At 30.4% G+C, this 9,005-nt stretch overlaps 1 protein-coding gene and 1 pseudogene across 1 annotated transcript; both read left to right on the top strand.

The window, feature by feature from the left end:
- Positions 1 to 2,325: 2,325 nt before the first annotated feature.
- LOC136988988 (NADH-ubiquinone oxidoreductase chain 1-like) lies at positions 2,326 to 3,205 on the top strand (the record flags this gene model as incomplete). Its single annotated transcript, XM_067287006.1, is given in 2 exon segments — positions 2,326 to 2,605; positions 2,608 to 3,205. Coding segments are annotated over 2 exon segments (777 nt in total), but the record flags the coding sequence as incomplete, so codon positions are not given.
- Positions 3,206 to 7,031: 3,826 nt separating this feature from the next.
- On the top strand, positions 7,032 to 7,208 carry LOC136989157 (U2 spliceosomal RNA; annotated as a pseudogene).
- The last annotated feature ends 1,797 nt before the right edge of the window (positions 7,209 to 9,005 follow it).

Below are 9,005 nucleotides of genomic sequence, written 5' to 3'. Positions count from 1 at the left end.
AGATAGGCTAGAAAAATTCCGTAAGGGAGATAAAAGATTTCTAAAATAATCCACGCCACGAGAATAGAGGTTAATGTGTATCACGAGACTACAATATTGTTAAAATGACAATACATTGCAGAAAAACTATATGAATAAGGCCCCCCGGGGGGCTATTCGGTTTTCCGTTCTGAAATGCCTATCTGGAGTATATATACATCATCCAGAGGATGGATGAAGAAAGTTAAAATGGAATTTGGTTTATAAAATTTTGTTTTCAAGTTCATTGTGGCGCGTTTTTTTTATTGAAGATTTAAGAAGAGAAGTAAAGATAATATACTCTACATTTTATTAGTCCTGGTTTAATTTTGGCTAAAAGTCCTTCTTTAAGAAAATAAATTTATATTAGTATTTTAAATAGAAATTTTTAGGTTTTAATATTAATTTCTTATTAAAAAGTTTTAGTTATTCTTTTAGATTTAGCAAAAATAGTGCCAGCGGCTGCGGTTATACTATAAAATCAAGTAGGGCTAAGTTTTTGGGGGGAAGAATATTTTTAAGAAGGATTGAAGAGTTAAAGGTAGAATTTTTATATTTAAAACTTCTTTTTTAGGGGTCTTTGAAAATTTTATGAGAAACCAGGATTAGATACCCTGTTATAAAAAAATATAAAATTCAGGTAGTATTAGATGGCTTAAAACTTAAAAATTTTGGCGGTGTTTTAATCTTATTAGAGGAACCTGTCTTATAATCGATAATACACGACATATCTTACTTAGATTGGTGGTTTGTATATCGTTGTGGTAATAATACTTTATAGTTATTATTAAATGTAATTTTATTTTTAATATCAGATCAAGGTTCAGCTTATGTTTAAGTATAGATGGGTTACAATATAAAAATATATTTATGGATTTTATTATTAAAAGGTAAATGAAAGAGGATTTGAAAGTATTTTTGTAATAATTTGTTAAATTGAACTAGCTCTAAAATATGTACATATCGCCCGTCACTCTCTTTTAATAAGAGAAAAGTCGTAACATAGTAGGAATATCGGAAGATGTTCCTGGAAGCAAGATTAAGCTTTAGTTAAGTTTTTTATTTACATTAAAAAGATCCTTTTTGGAATCTTGTTTATTTTATTTTAGAAAATTATTAAGAAGGGAGTCATTTTTTAGTAATAGTTTGAAATTGAAGAAAACTTAACTGTAAGGGTATTTTTAATATATAAAAAGGAGAATATCGTACCTTTTGTATCAGGGTTTAATAATTAATTAAAGGATTTAATTTTCCCGAAAAGTTATGAGCTATAAATTAATATTTTTTACGTGTTAAAGTAATTGTAAATTGATTTATTGAAGTAAAAAGCTAAACGCCTAATTTGATATCTGGTTCTTTAAGATAAGCATCAAAGATTGGAAAATTTTTATCTAATAAAGGACAAGCTTTATTAGATGTAAGTTTAAAAAATAATTATTTGTTATTAGAGGAATAAGATTGTCTTCAATTTTATCATTAAGTTATTTTTAGTTTTATAAACTAATAATTAATTAAAGTTTCCATGGAATAATTTAATGATAGTAATAATGTTAAAATAAGTAGAAAATTAATCTATAATTAAGAAAGCAATTAAAAGTTAAGTAACTCGTCTAAAATTTTTGGTCTGTTTACCAAAAACATATTTTTTTGAAATGATTAAAAATGAGCCCTGCTCGATGTATAAATAAATGGCCGCGGTATTTTGACTGTGCAAAGGTAGCATAATAATTAGTCTTGTAATTTAAGACTGGAATGAAAGGGTAAACTAGAAAATTTCTTTCTTAACTATTGATTTTAAACTTCACTTTTTAGTAAGAAGGCTAAAATGTCTCTTTTAGACAAGAACACCCTATAAAACTTTACATAAGAAAATTTAGTAAATTAAGAATATGTTTTGCTGGGGCGGCAGAAAGAAAAACACTTTTAGATAATTAAAGATAGTATTATTTTAATACCCAAAATTTTTGAAATTTAAATAAGTTACTTTAGGGATAACAGCGTAATATGTTTTGAAAGCTCAAATTGACAAACATGTTTGTGACCTCGATGTTGGATTAAATTACCTCTATTGCTCAAGAGCAATAATAGGAAGTCTGTTCGACTTATAAAAGTTTCCATGATCTGAGTTCAAACCGGTGTAAGCCAGGTTGGTTTCTATCTAGAGAAAAATTGAAACGAAGTAGTACGAAAGGACCCTTCGTTTAGAAAAGTTCTAATGAGAGAAAAGGTTTTATTCAATGTAGCAAAATATATGCGATGGATTTAAGCTCCATAAATAGAATCTCTCTTTGATAATTTTTTTTTTGATTTTTATCTTATTTATTAATTTTAATTATAATTTTAGTAAGAGTTGCATTTATTACTTTGTTAGAACGTAAAATGTTAGGTTATATTCAAATTCGTAAAGGCCCTAATAAAGTAGGGATTTTAGGATTATTTCAGCCCTTTTCGGATGCTATTAAATTATTTATTAAGGAGCTATCAAGATTGGAAACATATAATCTTTATCCTTTTTTGTTTTCTCCTATTTTTGGTCTTTCTATAGCTTTGATTTTATGGATGTTATACCCCTCTCTATATTATTTTATTGATATAAAATGGGGGGTTTTATTTTTTTTTTATCTTGTTCAAGAGTAAGAGTCTACTCGATTTTAGTGGCTGGATGGTCCTCCAATTCTAAATACGCCATTTTAGGGGCTTATCGAGGAGTAGCTCAAACTATTTCTTATGAAGTGAGCTTTGCTTTAATTTTATTTTCTCTTCTTATAATTACTTCTTCTTTTAATTTAAAAGAAATTAATAACTATCAATTATTAAGTTCAATTGGAATTTTTATACTCCCCCTATTAATAGTTTGATTTTCTTCTTGTTTAGCAGAAACTAACCGAACTCCTTTTGATTTTACAGAAGGAGAGTCCGAACTAGTTTCTGGGTTTAACGTTGAATATATAGGGGTAGGTTTTGCTCTTATTTTCATAGCTGAATACGCAAATATTATCTTGATAAGAATAATAACAGCAATTTTATTCTTTGGTCCTCTTTTTATCTCCTTAAAAGTATTAATATTTTCTATTCTTTTCTTATGAGTTCGTGGGAGATATCCTCGTTTTCGATATGATAAGTTAATAAATCTAGCCTGAAAAAGCTACCTTCCTCTAGCCTTAAATTATGTGCTAATTGTTTTGTCTGTAAAGACTATTTTTATTATTCACTTATTCTTTATTAAGTACTCTTTTAAGAAAAGTTATTAAGATACTTCCTATTCTTTGCTTTCAAAACAAAAGCTTATATTAGCTAAATAACTATTTAAAGTAAAATAAAATAAAAAACATAAAGTAGAGAACAGAAAGAACTTGACCAATCAAAATAAAAGGAAATTCGACAGGCCGAGCTCCAATTCAAGTTAATAAGAAGAAATTTACAAAACATCAAAAAATAATTCGGCCATATAAACTAAAACTAGAATAAGGTAACAAAATATTATTTCGAATAAATTACAGCAAACTAAACCGAAATGAAAATACAATTTTGCATTATAAAAAGAAAATAAATATGAATTTAGCCAGATTTCGTGTTTGAAATTTGTATATTTTTAGTTTTTAAATAACAATTTTTAATCAAGAATTAGAAATTTTTAAATAAATTAGTTTATAATATGTAAAAATTGTTAAAGATGTTTAATAGTACTAATTATATTTATAAATTATTGACTGACGTAACTTATAATACTGTATTTAAAGTTTATAAATGTAATGAATTAAAGCTTCAAATTAGTGAAATAGAAAAAGTGGAGAATAAAGTTGAATTAATATTTTCTTTTAATCAACAAATCTGAACAAAATTTATATCGATTTAACAGTTTTAAAACGATATTTTTTATGATACATTTGCTAAGTAACATGTTATTAATAAAATGATAAACACTAATAAACCTTTCATGAAATATCACTATATGCTACTTCGTAAACTAAACATTATTAATAATAATTTATACAAAGATTAAGTAAGGAATACATTCAAAAATTGTAATTATTCATTTAAACATTTTAACCAAGAGAATATATTTTTTAAAAAGTTTCAACTATATAATGATGCATATCTGAAATTATAAAATTAAAACTTATTTATCCGTCTCGAGATGATAAACATCTAAACGGCGATCAAAAGCATCGAGATACTATAAGTGCCGGTCTTTAGTTAACTTATTTTCGTCTGTTTTTATACCTATAGCAACAGGACTATTTTTGATATGACGACCAAAGAGCGTTATTTCTATGAAGTATTTTGCAATATTTATCCAAGCGGAAGTTGAAAATATAGGAACCATCTTGTTTATCAACAATTTCAGCCACCTTTCGTATTCCACTTTCGTCTGTCATTAATCCGAAAAGCCGAAATGTCAGAGGACACTAATGTTTTTCGCCTTTAGCACAAACAGTAAATTCTTTTCCAATATCGAATTCTTTTTGTACAATTAGCAAAGTGAAATCTTCTGGTTTAGGTAAAAAGCATTTAAATTAACCAAAATCATATTTAGCGTCCAATGGTTTTGCTGCTTTGAAGTCTAAGGCAGCCCTTCAATTTCACGATTATCGATATCAAAATTTATTTGAGAAATATCTCCGGATTCAGATGTTTTCGTATCATCGTTCGGACTTGAAGAATTTTTAAATTTCTTTTCCAAGTTTTTCAGAAATTCTCGTTTACTTGTAAAAATTACTTCTAAATTATGTAATGCACTTGATTCAATCTCTTCCATAGTTTTTTCTATTGTCTGCTTGGCAATGTAGTGGTTTTTATCTAGTATTTTTTGTGCATTCTTTATTTTTTGCAACGTTTTCTTGCTCTTTACATAATCTTTAACGAAAGCTTCAAGTCTCTCTGATGACATATTTTCCATCAAGGCTACACTGAAAAATGATTAAATAAATTAGTAAAATCAATATATAGTATTATATATATAGGAATTGTAATAGAAGGACAAAATATTCTAGCGTCGGTAACCGTCTCCAACGTCCTCAATCTCTTTTTTTCGCGCCATTTTTCAACCGCAGTCTAGTCTTTTTCCCGCATTTTTTCAACTGTCGTCTGGCTTCTCTCGTCGCCCTGTACCGGTCTGTCTTATCCCCTCTGCAACCTCACGTTTATTTTCTTAATGGTTTGGAATTTGACTCATCTAACCTCCATATATATATATATATATATCCAAAAAACAAGCATAATCGTCCAATCCATAAATAAGACTTCAAATAGAATCTAGAGGATGGGACTAAACAGTGGCGCGTTATCCTACGGGCTTTACATTGACTTCCATTTTATATTAACAAGAAGGATACAGATCGTGAATTAAAATTTAATGTCAAATGCAAATTGGGGCAGAATTTAAGCTTAAAATTTATAGCAAATTACAAATGGCTGTTCAGAAGATTTATTAAAATATTGGACAAAAAGCAAATGATTATATGTTTTTGGGTTAATGTTACCCTAGGTATCGAAGATGGCGGCTCGTCTCCGATTCCATCAATCAGAAGACAGGGAAGAATGGGGACGAACGTTCTAATCTAACCTATCCTATTCTAATAATTTTGTTGCTAATAATTATGGTAATTTATTAGAATAGGTTAGGTTAGGTTAGAACGTGCGTCCCCATTCTTCCATCTTCTGATTGATGGAATCGGAGACGAGCCGCTATCTTCGATACCTAGGGTAACATTAACCGTTTTTTGTAATTTTGATTAGAGATTTCGAATTATTTCTATATTTTAAAGCGATGTTAATTTATTGGCTTATTAATTAAAAATCAATACCTGTAAATATCCAGAAAAGTTTCGAACACTTTCAAAATATTTTTGAAACGTTGAATGTTTTCTTTTACCGCGCGTTGGTCGCTGGACTCCTGGTGGCCAAAGACGTTATTTTATCAAAATGTAAAATCACAAACCATTTTAGCCGATTATTTAATAGTAAAGCATATAAAAAAGCTATTTTTAAAAATAATCTTTTGTATAATATTAAATAACAATCTGTGATGAGTTTTCTTTTCTCGTTTTGTCGGATTTTTTTTTTTTTTTTTTTTTTTTTTTTTTTTTTGTATTTTGACGTTTTCGTCGTCTGGAGGATCAAAAATGATGGCTGCTCTGTTGTTTTTAGAAAAATAATAAATATATTATTCCTGAGATAATTGTATTTTATTATTTAATTACGGTTTACGACTAAAAAAATAATAATATAGCACAAAAAATGTAATTCTCATCGTCGAGAAAATATTTGATTTAATTTGTGTTTCACAGTGTCCGAAGTCGTCATACTAAAGAAAATTTAGTTTTTCAGTAAATAAAATTTATATTTATACAGTATTTTTTTCCTTTATTTTTGATCTTTAAAACAAAATTATTTGGAACTATGTTACGCATCGCGGTATCGTGTCCAGACCTTGGCGAGGTTGAGGCCGAAGTTTTAAACGCGTAAACGTGTACGTCGGACGTTCAGCGCCGCTTTCATGTAAGTCTAGAAATTTGACAATGGTGTTTGTAAAGTCAGTGGAATCCTGCTCGACATTCCAAACGCCATTGTCAAATTTCTAGATTTACATGAAAGCGGCGCTGAACGTCCGACGTACACGTTTACGCGTTTAAAACTTCGGCGTCAACCTCGCTCTTGTATTATAGACCTTGTATACAAACGCGACGCATAGTGTTATCGAAAATCAAACGGCATCGTTTCATTATACTTTTAGTAAAACAAGTATTATGTATAAGGGCATAAATAACTTTTTTAAATAAATTGACGAAATTTATAATCATGATGCATTGGTGATAGAAAATTACACTCCATAAAATCAATAAATTTCTTTTTTTAAATTATTACCGGACGACACCAGTGATAATAAGTTCGTTGGAGTGAGTTCCGAAAATTTTGGAAGTGATCGACGTTGCTTCCTTCTTTATGGCTATGATCGATGAAAAGTGATTTCCAATTGTCGGGTTGATTCAAAAGTCAGGCGCCTTGTAACAATCCTATAAACTTTGTCAAATAAAGTGTCTGTTCTAATCAGCTTAATATCTGATTCGCTTCCATTGAAAGTTTTGATATTAACCTCTTTTTGGAACGAGGTGAAATGATAGAGCTTGCTCTTCCTTCCCCATGGGTTGTCCTGGGCTTAGTGTTACCACCCGTACGATTTTCACACGACAGTCCGGGAATTGACTCACTGTCCGGGTGAACTATTAATTTTGTCCGGGAATTTCGTAGAAATTGTGAAATTACGATGAAACAAAGTTCTTGCAAATATTTTTTATAAATTTACACTATTTGAACAGCGAAAGACTTCACACTCACTGAAACTCATCTGCCATTCCGCCATGTTACTCTGTTTACGCGGACGTGTGACTCGCAACCTGTCTCTCGACCTTTTTTTTTTCTTTTATAATTTCTTGCTTGTATGTCCGTACACGTCTTCTGCGGAGCTAAATTATCTGTTCTTTCTTTCTTAATTTAGGTTACATACGTTACTCCTACGCAAGTCCCTAGTCCCTAACTGTAACTGATTTAGAACCGGCATGCACGTTATTCTTCGCACTGTAAAATGACATTGCGCATGCATCAGGAACTTCTGTTTGAACAAACCTGACCTACCGTCCGGGTCAGCGATTTTGTAAAGGTGGCAACACTACCTGGGCTTGTACTATTTCTAGGAAACAGCCTGTTCTCTTCGGGGATATTATTTTAAAGAAAGTTAGTGTAAAATTGCATCAACATCTTAAAATGTGGCTGGTGCATTCTCATCCGAAATATTTTTCTTTCATTGCTTACCGTAGGCATTTATTTCTATCATTTCATTTTTTAATACACGTGGATAAATTTAGAAACAATTTTTTTTTTTTGCGATGTAAAGTAACTCTTTCCTCTTTTCTTTCGTGAATTTCGTTTGAAACGTCATCAACATTTTGTGCGGGCGCCGAGTAGAATTAGTACTTTATGGCCGACTCGCCAGTAATTCCTTTGGGTCTGTCCATGACGTCCACACTGGGGATTAGGACAGGTCAGACAAAGTCGGACAAGGGGAGAAGAGGGATCGATCTTCAGTGGACGTCCGTTTATTTCATTAAATTTTATACAGTTCATGCATTTTATATTTATTTCAGAATTTCTTTTTACGTTTTGTTTCTACTTATAATATCGTCATTTATAAAGTGATAAAGGTTTAAAGGGGGTTCGAGTTTTGTCGGACATCCGAAGAGGGAGGGTTACAGAAACTCGGACAAACTGGCATAAGAGGGGAAGGGAGAGTAAAATTTCAAGAAAAATGCGGACGTAATTTATGAACAGCTCCTTTAATTCTTTCGACTTTATGAACGTATCTCGTGTGCAATTGTATTTACCCTGTGCATTTGATTTGGGGTAATATCGGTGGAAAGATATCCATAAAGATATTTCTTTTGTGGAATACGTCGCCAGTTTCCATTGGTGTAGTAAATATTTTTTACGTGAAAAACTTCATTTTTATTGACGTATTTATAAAATATAGTTCGTAATCATTATTATCCAGCCTACTATTTATTTATTCATTTTATTTCAAATAATTAATGTTTTGTATGGAGGTTTGATGATCTTTATTTTTTCTAGTGAGTGTGTAATAAAGTTCAATTGTACCGGTACAATAAATATTCAAAATTTAATTGTAAAAGTGAAAAGTGGACACACATTACTATAATATGAATTAATTTGCATCTTTATAGAGAAACTACGCCGAGTAATTATTGCGTTTTCAGGCCTGTTTTGGCTGAGGTCGGGTAAATATAGATCGACTTTATTCGTCTGTCCTATGTCATCTGTCGTTTTCCCACTTGATTCGCACGGTAGTCAGCAATGCATTATGTTGGCTGTGGTGGCTGCTAATAACACCGCTTTAATTTAGCTGGACACAAATGATTGGGGATACTATAGATTACCACCTATGGAATTTTGGGACTTTGAGTATATTTCTG

The sequence above is a fragment of the Centruroides vittatus genome, unplaced genomic scaffold (assembly GCF_030686945.1).
Source record: "Centruroides vittatus isolate TY-2023 unplaced genomic scaffold, ASM3068694v2 scaffold_435, whole genome shotgun sequence".
In the NCBI taxonomy this organism is placed as follows: Eukaryota; Metazoa; Arthropoda; class Arachnida; order Scorpiones; family Buthidae; genus Centruroides; species Centruroides vittatus.
The sequence above is the reverse complement of the archived record's forward strand: the minus strand, read 5'-3'. Positions and strand labels throughout refer to the sequence as shown.